General features: G+C 29.8%; 1 protein-coding gene across 6 annotated transcripts in view; it reads right to left on the reverse strand.

Moving 5' to 3' along the window:
- Positions 1-18,788: 18,788 nt before the first annotated feature.
- The window catches only part of LOC109608444 (prominin-like protein), a 40,336-nt gene continuing 31,379 nt past the window's right edge, over positions 18,789-27,745 (reverse strand). For 2 of the 6 annotated variants that reach the window (XM_020024878.2, XM_049961830.1), the window contains exons 3-18: positions 25,811-26,111; positions 25,567-25,754; positions 25,341-25,505; positions 25,166-25,281; positions 25,073-25,096; positions 24,690-24,855; positions 22,476-22,755; positions 21,997-22,420; positions 21,768-21,944; positions 21,300-21,434; positions 21,084-21,242; positions 20,911-21,029; positions 20,640-20,690; positions 20,157-20,300; positions 19,971-20,069; positions 18,789-19,883 (exon numbers count right to left, since the gene is read on the reverse strand). In XM_020024878.2, the coding sequence (XP_019880437.1) occupies positions 19,874-19,883; positions 19,971-20,069; positions 20,157-20,300; positions 20,640-20,690; positions 20,911-21,029; positions 21,084-21,242; positions 21,300-21,434; positions 21,768-21,944; positions 21,997-22,420; positions 22,476-22,755; positions 24,690-24,855; positions 25,073-25,096; positions 25,166-25,281; positions 25,341-25,505; positions 25,567-25,754; positions 25,811-26,111 (2,558 nt within the window). In that variant the 3' untranslated portion in view covers positions 18,789-19,873. The remainder of the gene's footprint in view (positions 19,884-19,970; positions 20,070-20,156; positions 20,301-20,639; positions 20,691-20,910; positions 21,030-21,083; positions 21,243-21,299; positions 21,435-21,767; positions 21,945-21,996; positions 22,421-22,475; positions 22,756-24,689; positions 24,856-25,072; positions 25,097-25,165; positions 25,282-25,340; positions 25,506-25,566; positions 25,755-25,810; positions 26,112-27,745) is intronic. The other 4 variants (XM_020024879.2, XM_020024882.2, XM_020024881.2 and 1 more) reach the window with 4 other exon arrangements.

Consider the following 27,745-nt stretch of genomic DNA (forward strand, 5'->3'; position numbering starts at 1 on the left):
AAATACGGTTTCAATAGGATTACAATCTGGTGAACGCAGAAATCCCTGCATCTCTACTAAAACTGGTCTAAATTCTTGAGCAAATGGAATAATAATTGATTGAATAACCATGTAGTGTCATCATCGAGCATTCATAGTTTCTCAGTTTAATTACGGGTGTATCTTTGAAGAAAAACCAACCCACATTGTTGAAAAACCCCTTTCAAAAACAACAGTTGGAATCACTCCAAATACGGCTATCCCAGACTCATCTGTGAATAAACAGATCATTTGGCTGCAGTTCATAGATAATAATCGCTGTCCCACAACTGGACAGTCCCTGCTTAACAGAAGGTGTCGAAATAATCTCTAAGACTTTTAAGACTTCTTCTGATCTGATGATAGAAAGACTTACAGTGATTCCAACGTCTGTATGAGGCCTGGATGTAGAGAATACGCGATTTCGTCTAGCAGAAATAATTATAAAATAATGTCTTTTGGTCGCAGCTCGTTGTAGATCACCACCATATCGTTCGTATATTGTCATACCAAGTTCACCGGTAACCATTACAAGCGTGATTTATTATACTTTATGGGACATTTGAGCTATTTATTGTTGACCAGATTACCATGTTCCAAATTGCAATTATAGCGGCAAAATATTCAGAAAAAAATTCTTTGGGGCATGTTACGGTGCTAAACAATAAATTACGGATAAATTAAGAACGAACTTTTAAAAATGTGTTAAAATACATTACTAATTAAAATTATGTATAGACAGTCAGCTTATAAATTATAAAATAAAATAAATAAATATAAAAGAACACACAATATTCATGAAATTTTTATAAAAAACATTTTGATTATTATGGAAAGGCACCATCCAAACAAAAATTGGAATGATAGGTGGATCACCACAACGTGAAGTGGCTCGTCAAATCATCCAGGCCGCAGTAGTATATTTAATTCGATACAAGACTACTTTTTGCTTTTGCAAGCTTGAAGACATTAGGAAATAAGATCTCCCGAGATAAGAGCTTCGACCTTTAAAGGTACCCCAATTGCTACATGGAAATCGCACTTCTCGTTTTTAGCTTGGACATAAGAACATCTTAATTGGGTGGGGTCCTGATGATTGGAGCCTTATTCTGATGAGTCAAAATTTTGATACTGTCCAGATTTTGGAAGGATACGCGTCTGGAGATCATCTGAAAACCAAGCACCGTTACAACATCCTGATGAATTTTGGAGGAGGTTCATTGATGTTTTGCGGAGGAATTAATATTGGCAGAAGAACCAAGCTCTTCTTAATGGAAACCACTTTGAATGCAATTCCATATCGCGAGTTTAGTTTTACCCATTATATTATCCTATTTAATATGAGCACAAATTCCATTTTCCAGCATTCGAAGAGAATAACATAAATGTTTTACCTTTGCCGGCAAACTCCCCAGACTTTAATCCAATCTGGACTAAAACCTACACGATAACATGATATTGAGTATGCCAAATCGATGTAGGGCAGTCGTAAAGAACCCAGGAGCTTCGTCCAGATATTAGTTTTTAATTAAAAAAAAATAAATATGGCATAATTATTATAAATAATATAATATTGAATATTTGGATATTTGATATATGTTACATCACTTTACAATATATTTCTTGTTTAATTAGTAAAAAAACTTCTTTCTTATATTTTCACATTAGTTTTTTTTATTGCAATAATTTAAAAATATTTTGATGTTTCCTAAATACCTTCACCATGTTTGTATTGAAAATATTTTTAAATCAATTTAATTTAGGAAACTCAAATTGTCCACTTCATCAAATAGACTAAGCAAAGAATACTCGAAATTGTGACAAATTTTATATTATAGTATGTGCAAATGATAGATCTCCATATCCATATCCTGGTTAAGAAAAAAGCAATTTCAAAATATTCATTAGATGATAGAAAATAAAGTAACATTTTTCAAATAAAGGCATTTATTGTAATATTTGATAACAAAAATTTAAACATATTAGTTACGCATCATAATAATTAATCAATTAGTTCAATTACAATTGTTGAGTAGAGTTGCCATTCCAGGTGTGTTTGTCCTCGTCGTCTTCCTTCAAATCTGCCAATGTGTGTATGTTGCTTCCTCTATACTTCTTTATGCCTCTAGTACGTCTGTTCTGCAATTCCTTCTTCGTTTGATCCTCTCCAGATTCGGGAGAAAGAAATGACCATACGAAATTTACCATTCCGAAAATGGGTCTCAGGACCACCATGAATATATTTTTAAGTCGAAACTGTATATTAGTGAGAGATGCGCCATTGTTCTCCATAAGGGTGTGACCAGTTTCACGGTTCGAATACATCTTGGAGTAAGCAAGTATTCAACACAATGCGCAAACTGGCATCTGACTTAAGATTTGTCAATTATCAGTAGTGTCAAATATTTTTTTAATGTCAAACGCTGTCTTTGTTAAACTGATTGTTTTATTATATTATTCATTATCTTGTGAAATAAACCCACAACAACTCATAATGTGATCATTATCCCCTTCACTGTCGAGAAAAAGAGTGCTGCAGTAAAATTTAATTTACATTTAATAAAACATGAATAGAAACTGCAAAGCCTCTTAAGAGTCTTGCAATAAACCAGGTTTTCAAAGCATTTACTAACGTAACAACAATCTAACTTCATCAAACTTTCTGTGAACAAACAAGTTCTAATCCTTGGTATTGATCGGATATGTGATCGCTGAAGGTTAAACATCAAAACCTCCCAATCGAACGCAAGAAACTAATTATTTCACGGTCCCGACCAACCCCGCTTTCCAGATACAATAATAAATCGAGAAATTTTTTATTTATCATTCCGTTACGGCCGTTATCACTTGATTCCTTTCTTCTGTTCGCTCGCTTTTAATGCGCTACCTGAGACGGCTACAAAGGATGAGCGCACACCGAAAAAAAGGGCCTCCCCCGATTCCACTAGATTTGGCAATCGGAAGGCAATCTATTAAATTATAATGGCAAGCGCGCGGCGCTGCACGGATGTTCGTGGAATGATGGAGTCGCGGCCTGCCGGATCCACGACGTCGGCTGACTTACAACGGCACACTTTGATGTCGTTTCCGATAGGTAAACGTAATTCGAAATCGGCCTCCAGATTTGCCGGAATTAATGCAATTGGAAGGGTGTATAGGAATTCCATTGGCTTTTTTACATTTGGTTTAAATTGGGTTTCTGTATCGGGGACGAAGAATTTATGTCGCTACATTGAGAAAAATATTACGTCTGTAAATTTTCTTTTAATAGAGCAGATAACTTATAAAATAAGAAATAATGATAATATATGGAAAAATTTAAAAGGAGATGAAGTACAAAAAGAAACTTACTCTTAAAATTAAATAAAAAAATATAGTTAGATTATGAATAATACATTATATTTGAATGGTTAAACTAAATCTACAAAATAGAAACAATTAATGTTGTTGTCAGATTACATAATTTAAATAATAAATATTAATTTTAACATAAGAAAACTTATTCTTATTAATATCTGTGTGTCTAAAAATTAACATCATTTTAGATATATTATAAAACAAGACACTCACATTGTAAATATGTATATAATTTAAAGTGAGAAACTTGATAAGAAAAACATAAACTTGTTTTTGGATAATAATTGCCTGATATTTAAATTTGAAATAAGAAAACTGTTACCCTAATTTTATGGTTGGGTGCTGAAACCAACAAGACTTCTTTTTTAGCTGTATAAGAAAGGATCAAAAGTTTATGATTCATATCATAAATATGAAGATAAAAAGTACAAAACTTCTATATGTAAAACATAAATTTATTTTTAAATAATAATTGTCTGATATAAAGGTTAATGCTTTAGTGACCATTGTTTGACCTACAAACCTGAACAAATATGGACATTCAATTGTCATTAAACTTTAAAAGATATTAAATTTAAAACATTAAGAGTCATGATATGTAAATGTAAATATGTAAATTAAAAGTAAAAAAAAATTGTAAGTAAAACAAAATGTCTAATTTTAGTAATATTAAATTTAAAGTAAGAAAACTTGATTAGTCTAATTTTGACTATTAGTTGCTAAAACCAGATAGATCATTTTAACTGCAAAAACACCATGATTTATCACAAATATGTAAATGAAAAGTGATTAATTTTATAAGTAAAATATAAACTTATTTTTGATAATAATTATCAAAAATCTAAACCTCAAGTAATGTTAAATTGATAATAAAAAAATTCTAATTTTATGGTTGAGTGGTAAAATCACAACGGTAGAACACCAAAACATCATGGTTAACATAGTAAATATGTAAATAAAAAGTCAAAAACCTTCATAAACTTATTTTTGAATAATAATTGTCTAAACTCTAAAAGTAGTTTATAGTAAAATAACTATTATTCTAATTGTATAGTTATGTGCTAAAATCAAGAAGATTCTACCAACTGCAGAAAAATCATCATGTGAAGTGAATATGTAAGTAAATCATAAATAAAATATAAAATATTTTTTGATAATTTATCCTTAAATATTCTAAATAATGTTTAATTTAAAATAAGAACACTTTGTCAGTCTAATTTTATGGTTGGGTGCTAAAATAATGAAGATAATTTTAACTTCAGGGGATTCCAAAACATATATTTATTGTAAATATGTAAATTAAAGTGAATACATAATTTCATAAATAAAACATAAATTTATTTTTGGATAATAATTGTTTAAATATAAATTCTAAATGTTGTTAATGGTAAAATAAAAAAAAACTATTATTTTAATTTTATGGTAATGTGCTAACACCAAGAAAAACTTGTTAGTTGCAAAAAGAAGTCTCCAGAACACCATTTCTTAAAAATATAAACATACAGACATATAAATATGTAAATTAAAATTAAGAAAAACTTTCATGAATAAAACATAAACTTATTTTTAGATAATAATTGTCCATTATTTAAATTATGAATAATCTTTACTTTAAAATAAGGAAATAATCTAATTATATGATTCGATGCTAAAATCAAGAAGAATTTTAATTGTGAAAGAAGATTCAAAAACATCATAAATAATAATATATATGTATTTAATATTAAATATTATTATTTAAAGTAATTCTATGTATAATCATAAGAAATCTTATGTTTATTCTTTGCTTAAACTGGAAGACTATTATAGTTATAAAAGGATCGACTAAAAAAGATCATCGTTTATATCGCAAATGTGAAAATTGATAATGAAAATTTTTCATAAATAAAACATATCTAAACCATTTTAAATAATGATGTTCTAATTTTGGTTGTCTGTTAAAATTTGGAAAACCTTTTAAGCTATCTTTAAATAAAATATAAGATATTCTTGAATAATAAATAAATAATAAAATTTAAAATAAGGAAACGTTGATCCTTTTTCTTTTTTTAATATTCTATAAAAATTGTAGAGAATAACAATATGGACTACAATAATAAGAAAAGATTTGATAAACGAGGGTGCAAAAATTAATTGTTTAGAATATGGAAGATTATTTCTTTTTGTAGTATACTTTTCAGTTTGAAAAACTTCCATTTTTTTTCATAGTTAGCTGGTGGTTTATGAAAGCATTCGACGCCCAACAGCAGTTTCTCCATAAGTTGCTGAAAATCCTAGGTCTGGGCCGTCAAAAGGCAGCCGAGATTTTGTTGTTTAGTCAAACTTGTTAAGTGTCTAGAATAATCATAAAGTTTTTGCAAAGCTCAATGTGAGATATTTTGAATATTCCTATGGTCCAAAGAAATCACGATTATGCTCCAAATAATATTTCGATTACCGTTAGAAAGCTTTTAGATGAAATACCTAGAAATAGGAAGGAGTGAACCTGTAGTTTGTTCCAAGATTACATGGTACTCCCGTAAATAGTGTGGAAAGCTTTTTATGGAATCATCTCATGTCTGCTTAGAAATGAAGAGGAAAGAGCAGTTCCAACATCTTGTGTTAGATTTTATTAGAAGCCTTTTTGTTTGTTTTTTATCACTAACAGATAAGTAATAAGTAAGTGCAAATAATTGTTTCAAAAAGAATGTTCTTCCGTTCTCCGAAACCTTTTAATTATTAACCTATGGTTATTAGAATTTGTCTGCTTATTTTAGACAATACTTTTAAATATTTTATTATATAAAGTAAATGGGTAAAATATAAATGAAAAACATTAATAAATTGTGAAACACTTTATTAATGTTTTCGTTATTAATTATTTAAAATTTAATTTATAAATGGAGACTTTAAAAACAAAAAAACATTATTAATCTAACGTCGCTCGTTATTTAACCAAACACTTTATTTTATTTTAGTACGAGACAATCATCATAGAAACGTCATTATCATTAACGTGTTATAAGCGTATAATTAGAGAAAAATCCTTTATCGCCCCACTATTACTCGTACATTTGGAATCTCGGCAGCCCCAGCAGGAATCCCATGTAATTCAACTGGCTCTAAGTGGTCGGTCCGGCCATTAAACATCACGTAACCGCAGGTGCAATTTTCACATTAGCACTGGATGTTGCCAACCCCCGGCCATACCCCCGAAAACCCCCTGCCTCGCCGCACCAAAGAAAAATACAAACCGCCGCGTTGTAAATTCCGACTGCGAATGTGAATGTCTTTTTTATGTAAACACGACCGGAAAAAAAAAACGAAAAAAAAGGCTACACATTCTATTGCGGTGTTATCTGAAATGCGACAAAGACGTATATGTCCCGCATTACCCTCGAGTCGCGCTCTCCCTAGATTAATTTGCTCGCTTTTGTTTTTAATATCTATTTTGGCGATTATTTATGAGATTTGGCCCGCGGAAAAATGTATTTGCGGACGCTGAACAAATTTCCGTTGACAATTGTGTCTAGTTTAAATATGGCGCTCGTTTACGGTACACAATCCCCCGAAGAACCATATTTTATACTAAATAACGCAGTATATTTACGGAGTTTATCGATATTTGTAATTGTACCTTTTCTGAAAATGCTTTTCGGTTACATAGTTAAATTATTAGGCATATAAATATTATTTTACACTCTAATCGACCATTATTTATAGTATAATTAATAATTTTCCTAAAATAAATAAATAAATGTTAATAAGTTAAGTCTAATTTGCTCCTGATTTTTGCAAGTAATTTGGTAAGATTAAAAAAAAAAATAAAATTGGCAGTTATAGAGACTGCCGATAGAAGTGAAAACTTCAAACATAATGTTTGAAATAAACTTTTCAACATCAATCTGGTTTTCACGTCTATTGCCACTCCGAGCAACAATTACATGCATGTTTATGTGGTTTTTTGTTATTCAAATATATTACGGGCTATACAAAATCATGACAAAATACAATTCAATTGAAATAAAAATTAATATACAATCATATTATTTATGGATAGTATTTATATTTAATTAAATTTCAATATTATTGATTTTTAATACTATTTTAATTATTTGCATCATTATCATCATTAATTTCATCAACACGTAGACTTTTTGTACTTGTATTTCATTATGTTCTAAATAGATACAATAGGCTTATAGTAACTAAAGTAAGAAATGAAAATGTTTGATTCAAATTTATCTAAGTATCGCGTAAAAACGGCATCGATGTCGTTTTATATTTTATAATACTGAGTTTTCGATAACTGGACATGGCCATTCAAATAATAATCAAACAAACACGCTATGTCAACAATTCACAGTAGATACACATTGAAATTTTCACTAAATCCATTCAACTTCACTTATAAAATATACAAACACTATACGTCAGCTGTATAGCTACAGATATACCGCTATAAGCATGTCGGTGACGCGAACACACGAGATTTCATCCATCCAAAAAGCGTCTAAGGCTCCCAGCACACTGCACGTGCGTCACTATTAACACAATTGCCTGGTTGTTAACCAAACTTTGAACAATTGATGAACGAGGATGTCGGTGACGCGAACCCCTAAGATTTTCCCCTACCAAAAAGTGCCCAATGCGGCTAAAGAAGTTTTCATTTCAAAAAAACCTAATCACAAAATATAAATTTTATAAATTTTGTCGAAAAATATTAACAATTCGAAAAGTAGTGATTTATATACTCAGTGAAAATAGTGGTCCAATTTTAATAAAACTTGAACATGAAGATAAAAATTATTACAATATGAAGGATGTTCGTCGACAAAGAAGCATCAAGACCCTCGCCTTAGAACTTTACTTCTATGAGAACATTGGTTCGTTCATAGGAGAAAGGATTCTTCCTATGCAAAGTAGTTTCCATAGAATGTGGACTTTGGAGCATAGTCACCAAAGCTGTGTAAACGACGACTATGCATGATGGTCGGATATTATGTTATTACGGAGAAAGACGAATGTATTCAATACATTATTCTAAATGTTTAATCATTTACTACTATATAGCATATTACCCCAAACTGTCCATAAAAAATCAATAAAATCTGACCACTAGATCTATGTATTCTATTTTCTATGTCACTGATGATAACCGGTCAGAATTAAAAAAACAATTTTATTTTACGACTTTTTGTTAATAATAAAACAACAACAAAATGCATAAAATTTCAGACATATATTACATTACTAATAACATGAAATATAAATATAAAGGTCCGAATAAATTAAAGATTCAAATTCATTTTCATAATTTTTATCTAATTAAGTTAATATGTGTTTTACAACAATTTTCAAGATTTGGTAATATGGAAGGAAAAAATAAAACTGGAAGACCAAGAATTACCAATAGGTTTCAGGATAAACAAACTTTATCCTATTCCAAAAAAGATCATTTCCTGAGTTCCAGTAAAATAAAAGGTCTACTAGAGACACAACTTGGAATTAAATGTGCCAGGTTACATTTACAAATGATTGGAAACAAGTAATCTGGAGTGATGAATCCAAGTACAATCTGGTTAGTAGTGATGGGATTTCATATGTAAAGTGACCTACCTATTAATGAAAGGCTTAACCCAAAGTATACCATGCCCACTATTAAATACGGCAGCGGGTCAGTAAATGGTTTTTCGGGATTTGGAATGGGTCCTCTCCATCGAATAAAGGGTATTATGGATCGTTAAAGATCCATCGTATAAAGAAATATTGAGTAACAACATGGTATGGTACTATAAAATTATTAAATAGCTGAAAATTGTGAAGAAGATAATAGTTTAAATATTTTATTTCTCTAAATTTATTCAGTATTGTATATGACATGCTGGTCATTTTGCTCAAAATTTTATATAAAATTTAAAATTAAAGAAATTTACAGAGTTTACCATTTGAAATAACAAAGTTGACATCACTTACGATAAAATCAAAGAGCCAGATTTTGTTTATAATATCAAAAATAGTCGATATCAGACTATAGAATATTGAAATTTCAAATCAATTTTTTTATCGTTACCCTGTATAAATCTTATTTTTCAAATCATTTTCTTTTCCATATGTATTCAAATTGAAAAGATATTCAACGTAAATAAATACAAATAGTATAATGGCAAAAATGCCTTTTAACTTTTCAACCGAACTCCGTTATTTAAAAGGCGCATTATAAAAAATATAATATAAAAAGTCCAGGCACCAAAATTTAGTTAAAAAAAAATTACTGTAAAAATTATTACATTACACAGCGAAAAAACGCAGTAAAAAATTCTCTTTATATACCTCATTCCCAATGATTTATTCATATCTTTGAAACGCGTATGTTTTTTACTACTCCCCATATATTAAAATTCGTGCGTATGTTGCGGGGGGCAATTTAAAACAAGTTCCTTAGATAAAATCGACATTATATTTATGCCATTCACCATCCATAAATATTCTCCTCCATTGGTTATCATGGCAGTGTAGTTTCTGGCATTCATATGGGGATAGAAGGAAAGTGTATGTTGGTGGTATCTACCTTCAGTCGTCATTTGAATATATCGGGCGTATAGCATTTAAAACGAGGGATAAACCTGACCCAAGGGTGTTTTGCATTTAGGAATTCCCCGTGAAGGGAAACAAAATATACTGTATAAAGTTTGAAAGATTTTGGTTCTGTTTGTTGATAACGCATAAACAGAAGGATAAGCATTTATTGCATAAATATGGAAAAGTTTAGTCCAAAATAATTATTATATCAACTTCTTAAAATGTTAAATATTTTACCCATATTAATTTACTATTGTTGTTTCATACAGGATTATAGAAACTACTATACTCTTATGAATAAAATGTATAATATTTTTTTGAATTAAACTGAACATAAACTGAACTTTAATTTTGAAAATGATTTTTAATGATTAAATATGTGTTATTTAATCTAACATATACTATCATTTTTGTTTTGCTATGATGAATTCATCTAAATTTTTAATTTTTTTCTTTAATTTTAATTTGGTTTCACTGTGAGTGTAACAACATTTTTGTCTAACTTTATCCTTATATAAAAGATTTAACATAAGCAGTACTATCATATACTGGTAAATTAAACTTAGACTTCTCACTGAAATCTATTCATCCCCAATGACCTGTAGTCCAATGAATAAGATTCTAAGCAAATCAAAATTAGATTTTCACATTTTGAGTAGAAACCAGGGTTTTTCCTTATAGGCTTGAGGTTGAAATTTCCTATCACTTTCATAAATTTTTTAATTATACGCTTCGTAGTGGTAATCCTTTACTGTCTATATCATGATGATGGCCATAACTAAAAAACCTTAGTAAATAATCGATTTAAATTCACAGACTATAAATTAAAAAATTTCTATAATTTTATCTATTTTGAAAATATTCTAATAATAAAAAGTTCCAATTTTTTAAAGAATAAAATTAGATCGACTAGTTGTATAGTAGATAAAACAATAACAGAAAAAACAATAAATATTTTAGGTACTGGCATCCGAGTCAAGTAGTACAGCTCATATTTTTAATATATTTTAGTTGTTATAATGAGGGCCAGTACTATCTTTTCCTTAATATTTGAAGAAATTCATTATTATTTGACAGATTTTGTTTAAAAATTAAGGATATTAACTTTTATGAATTAAAAATGATCCAGTAACTGTACATGATTATATATACAGGCGGTGATTAGTTTATTAATTTTTATAAAATAAGATAAATAAGAAGAACTTTAAATGTTTATAAAGAAGTCAATACACTGTGCATTTAGTTTATAATTGATTACAATATTATTTGCACGTATATTTGTTCAAATTTGTTATAATAATTATGCTTACACGCGAATTAACTCCTGATGAGAGAGGTAGAACAACAGGAATGTTGAAATCTGAAGAAAATCCGATCGAACTCGCAAGTAGAATCAATGGTTATTTTTCTCTTGTGTACCCGAATTTGTCAAACTGGTTCTACTTCAGAGAGACCAAAGAGTAGCAGATCAAGGAAAACCACAGCAAGTTAAAACAGATATTTTCAAATGAGAGCTAGTAAGGATCATCCAGTGCTAACCTCACAACTGATCAGTCAGGTAGAAAACATACACTGGTACAAACTCATCGCAAAAAGTTAAGCACATCGCCTTATTTTAGAACAAAACGATTATTTATTAAAAATTAAAATTGTAATAGTAGAAAGGATTAAATATCAATAAAAAATTAAACCAAAGGTAATTTTATTTTACAAAATATATAAATTTTGTTCTTACACATGAAATGAAAAATTCACCATGCGCTAATTTAGTTAAGTAAACTTAGTTAAACTAAATTATAATACCTGTAACTCTAATTTGGGAAAAAAATTTCCAACATTTTTATTTTTAAATAGACAAAATGATCATTATTGTTAATTAGTAATACAGAATTAAATAGTGTTTGTTTCGAGTAAAGTGTAAATAAATATTATAAATGAGCAATATGGAATCTCAAAATCCTGTCCCTTTCCCGATATCAGAAGTGGGTTCTGACGCACAACTGACAATGTGGTGTACAATAATGGATATACAAATTAAAAATATGTTTGAACTGATTAAAGCAGTGAGAGCAGCCCAACAAACTCAGAAAATGTCGTTGCTATAGTTTATCCCTGACAAGTTTGGAAGTGGTCCTGTGTCTTGGAGTGCATGGAAGAAAATCTACCAGAGAGTAGTGCACTTTTTAGTACACTCAGTCAAGCATTTGAAGGAAGTGCTTCACATTGGATGATGCAAATATGTTTCCCGGGCATTACCTGGTTATAGTTCAAAGTTTTATTTATTGAACGATACGAGGGAATTGACACCCCTGCAGCAACATTGTGGCCTGTCTTTAATAGTAAACCAAAAGAGGGAGAATGCCTTTCTGACTATGGTACTCGATTGATGACATCTTTAAAGATCAGATGGAAGTCTCTAAATACTGAAGAAATTGGTGAAGCAACAGTTCTGGCTCATATTGCACAATTTGATGCAAGATTGCAACCACCAAGATCACAACAATGGCTCAGTTGCAAAGAGAACTGAAAGTCTATTCATTTGGTAAAAGAAAGATGCCAGAATTATCGGAAACAAAACGATTATTTATTAAAAATTAAAATTGTAATAGTAGAAAGGATTAAATATCAATAAAAACTTAAACCAAAGGTAATTTTATTTTACAAAATATATATAAATTTTGTTCTCACACATAAAATGAAAAATTCACCATTTTTTTAATATCGAGTAATTCCGCATCTGCTTCCTAACTTGTATCACACGTGGCATATTTCTTATCAGATCATCCAGATGATTTTGATCCAAAGCGTCCCATAATTTCTGGAAAAAGTTGATTAAACTCTCTAACAGTATCAACAATCAATAAATGATCTTCCAAGCATATCCCAGGCATGTTGTATGCAATTTAGATCGGGCGAGAAGGCTCAATTTGGACATTTTCTAAGTGGTTTAGGACAACCCTAGCTCTCGTATAAAAATCGTCCAAATCCCATGGATAATGTTCAACAATATTGTCGATAATGTCTGTTACATAAATTTCACCGCTCCTAACAAAATACTACCCCATACCACATTGATATGCGTGAACGCGATCTGACCTTCTATCACTAAATACTCCAAACTTGTTTTCATCTGTAAAAATCACAGCATTCCATTTTTCATGCCTGATATCAAGGTAATGTGCAGGCTGGATAAGTAGTCGCCTTATGAGTCTTCGGCTTATATCATGTCCACTAGTCAAAATCAGGTCTTGCCTGACAAATCCACTAGTGCTCCTCTGACTTTCTAGATGGAATTCCTCTAAGCCGATCTCACACATGTTGAGTCTCTAGAAATCGTTGATAGAGTCTGTACACTACAGATTGGTCAACATTAAATACAGCAACCACTTCAACGTCTTTGCACAATTTTAAGAAAAGGCTACAGAAATTGGTTGTTAATTTTTGGAAATCAAACTGAATATTTAATTACCAAATGAAACCCATAATGCGTTTTTCGACCTCATTTTTTTCGATCAGTTCTTGAGGCCATTGGCAAATGGAGGTTTTTATTCACGAAGATCATTGCGACACTTGTATTTGGCCCACAATCTTAAGCAAGAACGATTGGAATAGACAAGGTATCATGTTCACTGGATAGAAGAATGGAAATCTAAATTTTCCACAGATGAAAATAAAATTAGAATTTGGTACAGACGAATTGTTCCTTACGACTTCTCCCGAGATAACCTGACCTAAGTCTAATAAATTTTATTTATTTATTAAATATTTTTTCATGAGAACTTTCTTTGAATTGAAAAGTTCTAAAAGCTAAATTACCAAAATGCCAATGACAATTAGCTATAATTTTTCAATATTCCTAACTTTTTAACATTGAATTGAACCACATTAATAGTAACAAATGCACACTATTTTCTTTATTTAAATAAAATTTTCAAAAATGGAATCAAATATATGATAAAAGTGGTAGAATTTTTAGTAACTCTCCCTTTCTTAAACCGTAAAATGAATAGCAGGCTGCAACCGGCAGTAAGTCGACCGCGGGATGTGGCAAAAAGGAAAGAAACTAATAATTTACTTGTAGAAGTTGAAAGTTTCGAAAACAATTTGTAATTATGTTGTCGTAAGTCGGTAGCTGGTTCCACGTAAATACGGCCGGTAGAGGAAAAACAACGTTATTAATGACTTCCCCTACAGGAGTTTGTCTTATTTTTCCTCCCCGAGTTATTTTCTTGTAATTTGTTGTTAATATGGCTCTCGTTGGTGCGGTTTGTATTTTTGATGTAGGTCGAAAACTTTTGATATATGATTGTATTAAACAATTTTTATAATGGATGCAAAGTTGTTCCAATCAACTTGTGCTCACAATTTATCTTTTTAGTCATTACAAGTTTTAACTTGGTAAAATACTATCTCGTTTCTGCAATAAATAAGATTTAAAATTTTTCTTATTTTCAATTCGAATGAAAATAAGAGGAATTTTCACATACTTGGTAGGTGTTTAACATTCCGTGTTCAATGTTCAGTTCCTTTGCGGGGGTATATTAGTCGGGCAAACTTCATTTAATTTTGAGCCAGTAATTTGCATTCATATTGATATTAAATTCTTGAGTCGTGACGTTGAAATTTCAATGTATTAAGACTTCAAACTCCTCACACTCTTAGGTTCATTTTGCTAACCCATATTCTCATTAAATACGATTTAATTATCCCTCACAATTTAAATACTGCAGCATAATTTTTTTTGTCGGGCTTTTCAAAACAACTCAATTGCATTTATTTAAAAATTGTGGAATTTAAGTTATTTGTTTAAATTTTTAAACTATGGAGGTATTGTGCCTTTTTGACTAATTCTATCAATGCATAATTTATCCGCATGCCCGTTTTACAAACCGTTTTCCTCCAAGCTTAACTAAAATACAAAAAGCATTTACTGATATCCAATATACCTTTTAATAAAATTCTCTTTAATTTACTTAATCATTTGAGTTGTTCAAATATTTTAAGGAAGTAAAAATAAAGTACGCAAATAATTTATAGTGTTTTTGACGATATTGTACTTATTTTTCCCTTTAATTTTTAAGTTTAAGTTCGTGCTGGCAATTGAGTGCTCCTCAGCCATTCCGGGGCATGTTTAATGGCTTTCCGATAAGTCCCCGAGGGAAGCCATTACTCGACTGCTCTTTTGTCTCCCGATTTCGAGTTCAATCAACCAGATAGATGGTCGTGGAAGCCAGAACAACAAATTCATTGAGTTCGGTTGATGACGTGAAAATATTTTCTATTGTTTTACGTTAATTAGAGACTCTCGCCCGATTGGAGGGCTGTGACACAGTTTCCACTCGTTTATAATGAGGGTGAATTTCAAAGGTGAAATAAAAAGCATAATAGGAATGTCACCTAATTAAAAACTGCATTGTATTCTATATCAAACTGCTTTATACCTTATTATACAAAAAAGATTACTTCAAACAATGCTTTTGTTTCAAGTCGTTATTTTTATTTATTTAAATCCATTGACAATTCTCTCTACTCAATGGTAAAATTAAGATTATGATTACATATTATTTCCTAAAAATATAAATCTTAATCATTTACACTGTTGATAATAATGCAGACCTGAACCACAGTCATATGTAATATTTTAACCTGTCGCAAAAAAATTAGTGTATATTATTTCTCGGTATAAGGATGTGTAAAATTCCATTCATAACGTTTAAAATTGGAATTGGTACTTTAATAAATTCTTTTTAAAATCATGAATAGAAAGTCACATCTACATTTGAATAAATATAATTTACTTCGCTGTTTAAAAAAATTAATTTAGATTACATTATACATTATTAAATATTATATGGTAAATTAAGAAGAAGCCATTTCAAAGAACGTCAAGATAAAATTATTTCATGAACTGAAGAACTCGGAATCCTTTCAGAATATAATTTTCTATACCTATCTATTATATCAAGTAATTATTTTTTCAATGGATTTCCACTGAAATAAAATATTAATAAAACTTCTTTGTGAATGGATATGATGAAAATTACATTACTACTTACTATTCCTTTTTTATACGTCTACCACAGATTCTATTAATTTAGTAATATTATATTTAAATAAAAAATATCGTCGGTAAATGCTAACAGAATATTATGGTAGTAAAAGTGAGAGCATATTAATATAAAGAGCTTAACTTCTGAAGATTACGCCTGCTTTAAAAGGTTAAACGGCTAATGCGCTAGTTTAGTTAAGTAAACTTAGTTAAACTAAATTATAATACCTGTTACTCTAATTATTTGGAAAAAAATGAATCGCATATCAATACTCCGGACACATTTTGTTTTGTCGATATCATTATTGTTAATTAGTAATACAGAATTAAATAGTGTGTCGTTTCGAGTAAATCGTAAATAAACATTATAAATGAGCAATATGGAATCTCAAAATCGTGACCCTTTCCCGACATCAGAAGTGGGATCTGACCCACAACTAACAATGTTGTGTACAATAATGTATATACAAAATAAAAATATGTTTGAACTGATTAACGCAGTGAGACCATCCCAACAAACTCAGAAAACGTCGTTGCTAAAGTTTAACCCTGACAAGCTTGGAAGAGATCCTGTGTCTTGGTGTGCATGGAAGAAAATCTACTGGAGATCTACACTCAGTCAACCATTTGAAGGGAGTGCTTCACAATGGATGATGCAAATATGTTTCCCGGGTATTACCTGGTTATATTTCAAAGATTTATTTATTGAACGATACGAGGGAATTGACACCCCTGCTGCAACATTGTCGTCTGTTTTTAATAGTAAACCAAAAAAAAAATATTTATTTAAATTTAGCTTTGTTGTTAAAAGAATATTGTGGTAGTTAATTTAAATTTCCTAGATTAAATAGATATAAAAATATTTTCGATATGTTTTATTTTAACCATTGTACCAATCACATTGGAATAAAAAAAATTATTTCTAAAAAAAAGCATATTATGAATTTGTTTTTAGAAAATAACAATCTGAATCAACAACAAGTAGTCCAAATAAATAATGTGCCATAAAGACGCGTTTGGAATCGTTATCCGCAATCAAGTAATTTCTTAAGAGACACGTGCGATGTTGCTCTTATTAAACGAAGAAATGAATGAATGATTGTTCAGCGACATCCCGACTTTATTATTGAACCAATTATTATTCCATGTCGGTGGGTTCATGTGAAACGCAAGTAGTACTATTGGATAATTTTCTTTATTTAATGATATCGCTCATAAATCATATAAAAATAACACTTCAATGTTATTCGGTGCTTTTCACCGTATAGGGTGAGATCGTAAAAAGGTCCTCCAGTCTGATAATTTTTCATACCAAAAATATCTGGAAATGTAAGAGCTAAATTTAAAAACTTACCAGGTTTTATCGATTTTTTTTAATCAAGTTCTTTGGGTTCTTCCGAGTTTTTGAAATATTTAGTTTTATGATATCTTCCTTGTGATATTGTTGAAAAAAAGAACTTATTATATCAATAGTGCAAGCTAGTGTTATTGATAAATAGTAAAATACTTTAATTGTAGAAAACATACACCATCTAAACTATCAGACTGTTTATTTTGTCAATTTATTAACACACTGCAAAAACTACTACTACATTTTTTATAAGGAATGAATAACTTTCCAATAAAATTTATGTTATTAAAGTTTGTACTTCTTATAAATATCCATGAACAAATAATTAACAAATTATAGTTTCTTGATAAATTTGGCACTTAGGCATTAACTTAAACTGAAGACATTTTAAAGAATTTTCAAGTTTGCTTAATTTACTGAAAGATTTTATTGATAAACACTAATACTAATATACTTTTTTATGAAAAAAAAAAAAAACTAATAATAAAGTAGATTTTCTTCTAAAATATTATTCATATCCAATTTCTTTGTTTTCATTTCATATACATCTATTTTTTTCTTTATATGGATTAATTGATTGAAACTTCACAATAGATTAGATACAGATAGAGTTGTAAATAAGGTAATTGATGATAGATTCTCATGATGATTAAAAATATGACCTTTGTTTGAAGTATAATATATCTTTGTGTGACTTACAATTAGTTTATTTTGTTTGACTACAAGTATTGTTGTTTTTATTGTAATGCTTTTTTTATGGTTGTATAAACCAGAGAGTTTTGCTCATTTGAAGAATTAAAGGCCCTAGAACTCACCTAATTTCATTCGCAATAGTTGATGTTTGGAAATAGTTTTATGTAATTGGATAAAGGGTCACTGATTGAAAAAGGCATGTCCTAATATTTAGTTGTGCTGTTTATAAATTTAATTTACAAACCACCAAAACAGGATTAAATGTAAATGGAAAGCAGGGTAGAGTAGTGCAAAACTGTTTCAGACAGAATCTGCTTAAATCAAAGTTTTGAATAATTTTAATTATAAATAAATTGTATATTATTCATATGTAATATCAAATAATATTTTAATTTTCCAGGGAGACTTATAATTTTTATTCTTCTTCAAATTTCGTATAAAAACTAACTTCAGAACTTAAATCAGGGTTAGTTAATATATGCTCTATGCAATTGAGAGTCAATAATCCACCACAAAATGTCAAATTTTATTAAATATCTTATTGTCCAGGTAATTCCAATGCCTGCCCAATTTGCTGCGTATTTTTGTAAACATTATTTTGCATTGTTCTTTGCTAAATTTAAATTTTATGAAAATATAGGGATAAACACTTTTCAGTATTTGTCTTTTCAATAACTAAGAAATGCACAGACGTAACATTTTTCAGTATGTGAAAAATTATAATTAAAGAGGTACAACAGTAATAAAAATGCATAAATATAAATTTGATCAAAGTTTATTATAAACATTGGAATTATCATATTAACATGCTCATTTTATATATAATAATAAATACATGTACATTCAAGTAGGAAATAGGGTAAAACTTGGCTACAATTTACTGTTTAAAAATTGAGCACAAATTTTTTTAAAACACAGAAAATCCCCAAAAAATAAATGGAAGAAACAATGTCAAAACACTTTTGTGCTCTTAATCTAAGTGTACATTAAAGTTTAACATATTGAGCCACATACGAGTTCTATCTCCTCCCTACACAATAACTGTTTGATTGTATTATACATTTCAATAAGAAAATATTTATTTACAAAAAATATTTGCAAAAGAGGGACCGCATCGTACGCGCAAATATTTTACAAGCAACGACGTACGATGCACAAGAGCATTATGGTCAAAAATATATAAAACCACGTTGAACATATTTTGAGGACCTACTGTACAAAAATAATTTGTTCGGTTCTTTTGAGCACATCTGCATTCCAATTTTTTGGACTAAATAAAAGTAAAAATATCTTAAATTAACTACCAGGTGATAAATTACATTTTGCATAATGCCGAGATTACGGCGACTACAATATGAAATATTAAACGCGTTTATTTTAAATAGTAAACTAGACACTAGGCAAAACGTTTCTCATAGACTTTGTTGATCCATAAATGAACATATTGCAACGGCAGCTTATTTATTTATAAATATATATCACAAGAAAATATGAACTCAATTAGAATGGCAAACCACAGTCCTGTTCATGAAAAACATTAATTGAGTATACAGACACGGACACATTAAACCTCTAAAAAATTAAAGATCTGCTTAGTTCAAAGTTCAATTATTCAACATTGCTAATTTCATTCCTTCTACTATCCTTATTAGTTGACGCAAACCTGTAAATTAAGCAGAACTCTAATACTTTCAAATATGTTGTGAATGTTGAATGTGTTCCGCATGTGGGAACGTGCAAAGAGATTCCATAATGATCATCCGACCCGGCTCCTTAACGAGAAAGCATGCTAATCAGTCTGTTCGAACGAGCCATTTTTGAAATCTCAACTCAGTCTGATTCGTCTAGTTTTCCCTAAAACACAAGAAAACGTATATAAAAACTCAATACAATTAATAGTACATAAGAATCAAAACAAAATATAACCAAGGAAAAACTTACCCGGACGCACCGGGGTAATAATATGGCGGAGGTCTTTCATACTCAGTTGGGGCTCTCTGATATTGGGGCGGTCCTCCTGCGGGAAATTCCTCCCAATGCCTTAATTAATAACAAACCATTTTATTTTTGAACTCGTTTAATTGATTGGTAAAGTTTTTCGTCAAAATTACGATTACAGATACTTACTTCGGAGCCATGTCAGAATATCTTGTATCTTGATGAGATCCAGTGGCATACTCTCTGGCAACTACTTCGCCGCCAACGTTCTGTGGTCTATCCTCGTACCTTTTGGCCTTCTTCTTTGTATTCTTCTTATGTCTCTTGTGTCTGCTGATCAAAAATTTATATTGAAATCCGGACATGATGTGCACTTATCATTTTAAGCAATTAAAATGATATGTGCAATTGGACAATGAAAATGAAGCTGATGTACTTGTTAGATAAGCAGATAATGAAATATAATTAATACATAAACTCTTTTACTATAACTATCCTCTTATTTGTATTTAGTGTAGTTGTGTAAGAAATTATTTTGGTCCGATTTTTACAAACGACGTGAATATGATTTATTTAGTTACTAAACTTTGTAAAGAGACACAAAAAATATTGTACTTCACAATGATGACATAACATCCAAGAACACAATACCCATTCCGACATGCAACTCACCTGTTTAAAGGAATGTTATCCCGGTCAGAATAGGCATCATACAAGTACTCACTGTAAAAATTATACAAACACACATACTTTTAATAAAAAATTTAATTGAAAATTAGCTACAAATGGAGAAAAATCGGAGGTGAGAGCCAAAGTATTTTTGAGAATGGTGTGTTATTAATGTCTGATTGATTTGTTTTAGTTGAAGTGGAGAGGTGCAAAGGATAACTAATAATGTGTAGTTAATAAACGTTACCAATTATAAAATACTAATAACACTTACGCTTCGACGTACAAACCGTTGGACCTGCGTTTCTGATAAATTGTTGCCAATCTGACACAAATGATGATTGTTGGAATATAGAGTATCAAGGTAAAGAAGAGATTCAGCCAGTATCCATTCTATAAGAAAAATACTATTGTTATTTGTATTTATACAATATTAAAATATCTTACCAAAGGTAGTACAACTTTATCACAGGTTGACACCAAACTAAAGTCGTAAACCCTGTAAAGGTGCTCACATTTGCCCACGTCTCTTTCAATGGAACCAGTTACACGATTTACGTAACCGTTTACTAGAGCTTTAACGGAAGATATGAACTTTTTGGCGGTCTGTAAAGACATAAAATTAGATAAATCACAATCGTTGATTAAAAGTATTCGTTATACTTCGATAAGGTGAGCCTTTCCTTCGTTCTTAATTGTTCCCTCAGCTTTGGTGATCTCATCAATTAGATCATTTATTGCATCAGCCAGACTAGCTTTTCCCATGTTAATCGAAGTTCCTAAACTATTGGCAATTTCCTACAAGGTTCATCAATAAATAAAATTACAAATAACATTAGTTTATATAGAATATATTCTCGTATATTTATTTACGATAATAATTTGAATCATTCATCTAGATAGAGGTATATTTGTTTTTGATTTATGATTTTCAAATTCAAATAATGACAGACTCAAAAACTCTAAAATAAAAACTCCTTTAAAATAACTTTACAATATTCTCAGTTTTCAGAACACTATCCGGATTCCCCAAATTTAAGACACAAAGTTATCTATATGAATGGCTCAATGGAGAAAAGATGTTTTCAACGTTAAACACGCATCAATTAATTTAACTAATTAATGCATTACCTTTGCTTGAGTGGCAGTTTTGATCATTGGTTGTAGAATTTTTTCGTCATACGAATCTAAATGAAGAAGACTTAAATTTAAATCAGACTTCAAACTTTCTGGAGCCTTTTCAATCACAGCCTTAAGTTGCTTCTTCACATCTTCCAAACTAATTGTAGTGTAATTATTGTTCTCCAGCTGTAAACAAAAAGTTACTACAAACAAAGTAATTTATTTTTAAATAATTTACCTCAGACTCGAACTTATCAAAATTAAACTCTGCGCTGGACTTGGCCAATTTGCGTAGCACTTCTCTGCTCCTGTGATCTAAAATATAGAAATTATCCGGCACGGACCTGTCGAAGTTCAAACCATCCAAAGTCTGATTAATATCGAATTTGGCGATTATATCACGCAAACCGAATTTCTGTTCCAGATTCAAGACTTTATAAACGGTTTCGTTCCTCTTGCAACTCTCATACAAATGTAAAACACTTTCGGGTCCCCCGTGTCTTTTCAAATTGACGCTTTTGTTCAGAAACGTTATGACCTTAGACTGTTCCGGTTGCCTCAAAGGTTGACACACCAACTTCTGGGAGCCCACGCCGATAATGCACAGGACAATTGCGACCACAGCAAACACGAAACCCGTTATGAACATTACTGAGACTCCGCTGTAGAACAAAACAGAAAATTAAATGTAAATTGTGGGATTTTGAACATTCTTACCATATAAGCATTTTGCTGCCTGCGCCTTTGTTGCAGCAGTTGTCGTTGAAACCGTCCGGTCTCTTGCCGCATATACCCCACATCAATCCCAAGCAAATGAAAAATGAGACGGCCAACAGGCAACAAGCTATGCCGGTTCCGGTATAATGGACGTAGACGCCGTAACGTTTTATGTAAAACTCGGCGGTGTTGATGTTCGGATTGGCGTTGTTCTGTAGCTGGTTATTCACGTCATCGATCATTTCGGTAACGCGTTTCAGATTTTTGTCGATGGTACGGCCTGGAAAAAAATCGGAAATAAATATAGATTTCATGGCCTTCCTTACTAATTTACAAACGTTACAGAACAGAAATAATAAGATTTAAGTATTATGTTAAGTAGATAGAAAATATCGATTAAAATATAGCTGATTTATGTAACTTTTGCTGCTTTATGAAGTATTTTTCTGAGGTTCTAATTAAAGGGGACATTTTGTTGATATATTAGGTACGGGAAAAAATTTAAGATTTTAATGTTCAACTGAAAAACGACATAACTTTAATATAACTTTTATTCAATAAAATAATAACCACGATAAGCGATGATTTTTGACAATGTTCTACAAGCAGATTCAGCTTGAGTCATTAATACTAACAAGTGGTCTTTCGTTGTCAAAAAATAGAACGTCTTTTCATCCATTTTCGTGGTATATAGTAATATCAACATATGGTAACTGTCAAACGTTTAATATGTATGTTAAATTACCCTTTTGTCCAACTTTTTGATGAAAACTCTTGACATCTATATTTAATAATATTACTCAAAGATTTCAGACGAGATATTTCTTAATTTCTTCATTGATGCAGATTTCAGAACAAAACTTTCATTTTCCATCTTCAATGAATTCACTGCCACACTACTGCATCTTTAATTGGACGAAATTTGCATGAATTATAGCACTTGAATACACCAATTATGACCCAAAAAATGTTTTAAATCAAATGTACAAAAAATTGTCAGAAAGAACATAAAAATGCTTTTAAATAATATATGTAGTTTAATACAAAAATATTTAAATGTAATATAAAAATATTATTTAGTATTTAGTTTACCGAGTATCTATAATAATATCAGAAAAATACTTCTGTTTTCAAATATTTTTAAGGAATTCATAATTTATCTATCTTTTAAAATGCCTTTATTTTTAGTTTTTTAGTACATAAATCAAAAGTAAATTTTTAAATATATTTTTCATTCAAAATATTCGTTCCTTTATTTAGTTTTTAGTAATGTATCCAAACAAATTATTTTTATTATCAATTTTGGGTTGTTTTGGAATGTTACATTTACATTCCAGTACATCTTAAATTATTATTTGAATACTGGTATAAAATAAACATTTCATTAAATATTTATTTATTTAAGTGTAGTAGAATCAACATTAAGGACCCTAAGATGAATTTAAATGTGGATGTATAAAAATTAATAAAAAGCGACACTAGAAAAAATTATTATGAAATTGTCTCAATCACATCACACATAAAAATTGTTGAATATAAAGTAAAATGTTTTTAAAAAACTAAAATCACGTTTGAATTTTCAGACTAATAAACATACGATTAAATAATATATTCATATTATTAAATAATTATATGAAGGATTTATCAAAATTTCTAAAGAATTACCTGGACACTTTGGAAACTACAAAAGATATTGACTTTGGTAATTACAATAAGAAAATAATGCCTGTAATATTCTTAAAAAGCTTTCGCCATAATTACATATAAAGACTTCAGAATATGCACATATGTAAATATCTTATAATGGTCATTTCCGCTCTTTAGTTTTCTCTCATTTCCATGTGGGTTTAGAAAAAAAATTGTATATGTCGTAGTTTCCTGTTAAACCAGATTATTCTATTAACACACTATAGGCGGGCAGCAAAATAGTCCAAACTAAGTTGTTGAATTATAACAAAAAATAAGAGATAATTCTTTCAGTTCCGTATGTAAACCAATAGAGTAAAATTATCTCACCCCGCTTTTAAAGTAAGTACATTCAAAAAGGTAAAAATTACCCGGTCCACTAACAATCAACAGTTCTCGAGACGGGTATTTTTACCCGACCCGCTCATAGTGTGTTAATATTAATTTAACCAAAAATTTTTAGAGTAAACTGAAGTAGGTTTATGTATCTGTAAAATAGAAAAATTAACTCGATGAGAGAGTTCCTACCTGCGTTGACTAAATGCTTCTGTGCCTCGTTGATGTTTTTCTGGAACTCGTTGTGAATCGTGGACTTGACCTTATCCAACTTGTCCATGCCACTGCGGGCGGCAGCTTGCAGTTCCTCAATTTTAAATTCTTTAAACGCAGCTATTTCATCCGATATGTCCGGGAGCTAGAATCGAAATAGACATACAGGAAAACTGAGATTTGTAACTGAGCAAGCAATGCCTACTTAAATTTTTTAAGCTGTATGATTTGCATGCCAATTTTTAATAACTAAAGTAAAGTAACAAGACACAATTCATCTAATAATTTATAAAATGAATGAATTAGCAAACTAAATGCATGATGATACAGTTCGTCATTCTCGTTATTTCTTGTCCACTTACCCTGGGAAAGTATCTGTCTACGTACTGCATAAAATTAAGACACATATTTCCATTATATTATTTAGACAACAACAAATATTAAAGTAAATTTACCTTATCGAAGTCGATGTTAGTTTGTAAATTTCCGACTTGTCTTTTAAAGTCCGAACACTCCTGTAGTTTACATTCATTCAAGGTGATAAGTAGATCATGTTTTAGCTTCCTCATGGCTGAAACATTACAACGTTTGTAAGTTTATTCGGGATTATCGATTAAAGTATCTATTTACCATCATTGAGATTATTTGCCCGAACTCTTAGATCATTGGTGGACTGTCTTAACAAATCCATATCATCTCTAATCTTTGGTATGTCATTTACAAATGTTGCCAGACTTGTCATGGAAGTGGCATTTGAGAATTCCATTAGTTCGTTCACAACCGCTGAGCTACTCTCTAAAATCATACTTTGCTTATTAGTATTACAATTTATGGAGTTGTACTAAAAATTACTTACTCTCCATAATGTTTACAAGGCTGTGATTGAACTCTTTGAAATTGGTACTGAGCAACGTGGTCATTTGAGTCTTCGTATTATTGAAGAACCTGCTGGTATCCTTCACACTCTTCTTCATGTTGCTGGGGAACTCCTGTAGTCCATCGTAGAACTGTTGGTTGGATCCAAAGGCGCAAACAACGCAAAATCTACAAACCAAACGTGCTAAATTAAAACGCAATTTATCATTACGAATGTGTCTTACAGCAGTGACGTTCCGAGTGCGATCAACAGAGTGCCGTGCATGATTTTCTTGCACAGGTCGCCCTTCTTATCAGCGATTTGTTTGCGGCCGCCGCATCTGCCGCAACAGCCGCGACAGCAACAGAAACACAAGCCGCAGAGTGGAAAGAGGACGGCCATTAGGGCGAGCACGACCAGCAGCACGACCAGGCCGGCGGTGCTCTTCAACAGTTCAAGTAGGCCCTTGGTGTTTTTCAGCGTCTCGATGATGTTCTCCATTTTGTATTTTTCCGGGTCGATGGACGTGGAGTTCACATGTAGTTCTGAAAACAAATTCGAGTTTTTATTAGGCTGTTCAGAAAGTATTAATTTTATAAATAGCAAGTTTATTATATTTATTAACGTTAAGAAAATATTGGGCCGATAAAACAGCTCAGTTTAATTTAAGCAAATATTTTTAAAAATATGTAATTTTATACAGTTATTTCACAAATGAAATTTATATACATTAGTTTCAGACACATTTTTATAATTATTAATAACATCGTTCATCATTTATATTCATTTTATTTATAGTTTTAAATAGCCTTGCAAATCATTTCATGTTATGTTTTTCTCTTGTATTACTTATTGATCATTATTTACTCTAATAAAAAAGTGTATTTTTTCCCAATTCAAGTATTTAAATACCTACAAAAAGTAAAGATAAAGGTCATAGATCAATAAAAAATGAAGTTCACATGTGCAAGGTTACAAATGGTAAATATTGGCCTAATAAACAGGAACACTTAAAGATTAACACACAATATTTTTCAGTGGTTATTCTTTTTAAAATGCTTAAAATACTAAATGTACATATTTATCATTAAATGTTTAATTTATTTTATGTAACGAATAAAAACTAATTTAAAATGTCAACTGTGGACAATAATAAAGAAAAATGCAAGAAATAATTTTATTTATTACTTTGTAAATCAAAAAATTATTTAAAATCATAATTTTCATTTCTGAGGTTGACATTTATAATACATAAACATAATATTTAAATATCCATAATACAAACATCGAAATATGCATTTGAATACGAAATCTTTTATTAATGAAACAGTTTTAAACAAAATAATGAAAATTTATTAAACTAATAATGTTTTATCGTAATTATTAAATTGAGAAAAATTATTATATTATTATTATACTCTGAACGTATACATTTAGCATTAAATAATTGTTTTATTTTATTTAATTTTGAAAAACAATAATGAAAAACGCAAGCATTATTCTTTGTTTATTACTTTGCAAAGTTCAAAAGCAGCATAAAATCATAAAATATCAAAATTAATTATAATATGAAATTTACAATAAAAAAAATTTTATTCAAATAACTACAACAAAAACATCGACACAAATAAATTTTAATACGATATCTTTTTCTAACAAAACAATTTTAAACAAAATAATGAAAATTTATTAAATCAATAAATTATGATTTTATCATAGTTTGAAAAAAAATTATTATGAAGAGAAGTATTACCATAAATTAAAAGCAAAGGAACAATAAATTTAGATTCTTATATAATAAATCGATTAATAATGTTTTGAACAATTAAAATACCTAATTACTGAAAAAATATAAATTTAAACTTTAATATTTTGTATATTTTTAACTTATTGCAAATATAATAAAATATTCAATTAAATAACAGCAAAACAATTTTAAGAGTAATAAAACCTAAATTAAAAAATAAATTGAAATCATTCACATTCTGTTTGTAAAGCATGTCAAACTTAATTGAATATTGTTTTCTGTTATATTATTAATAACATAAAATAAAACAAAATCAATTACAAAAAACCATCGAAAACATGATAAAAATTTATTATTTATATAATATATATAATGTTTATCCTATTTCTACTAACTACGATATTATATTTTTCTTTTATTAATATTTGTTAA

The sequence above is a fragment of the Aethina tumida genome, chromosome 1, assembly GCF_024364675.1.
Source record: "Aethina tumida isolate Nest 87 chromosome 1, icAetTumi1.1, whole genome shotgun sequence".
Taxonomy (NCBI): Eukaryota; Metazoa; Arthropoda; class Insecta; order Coleoptera; family Nitidulidae; genus Aethina; species Aethina tumida.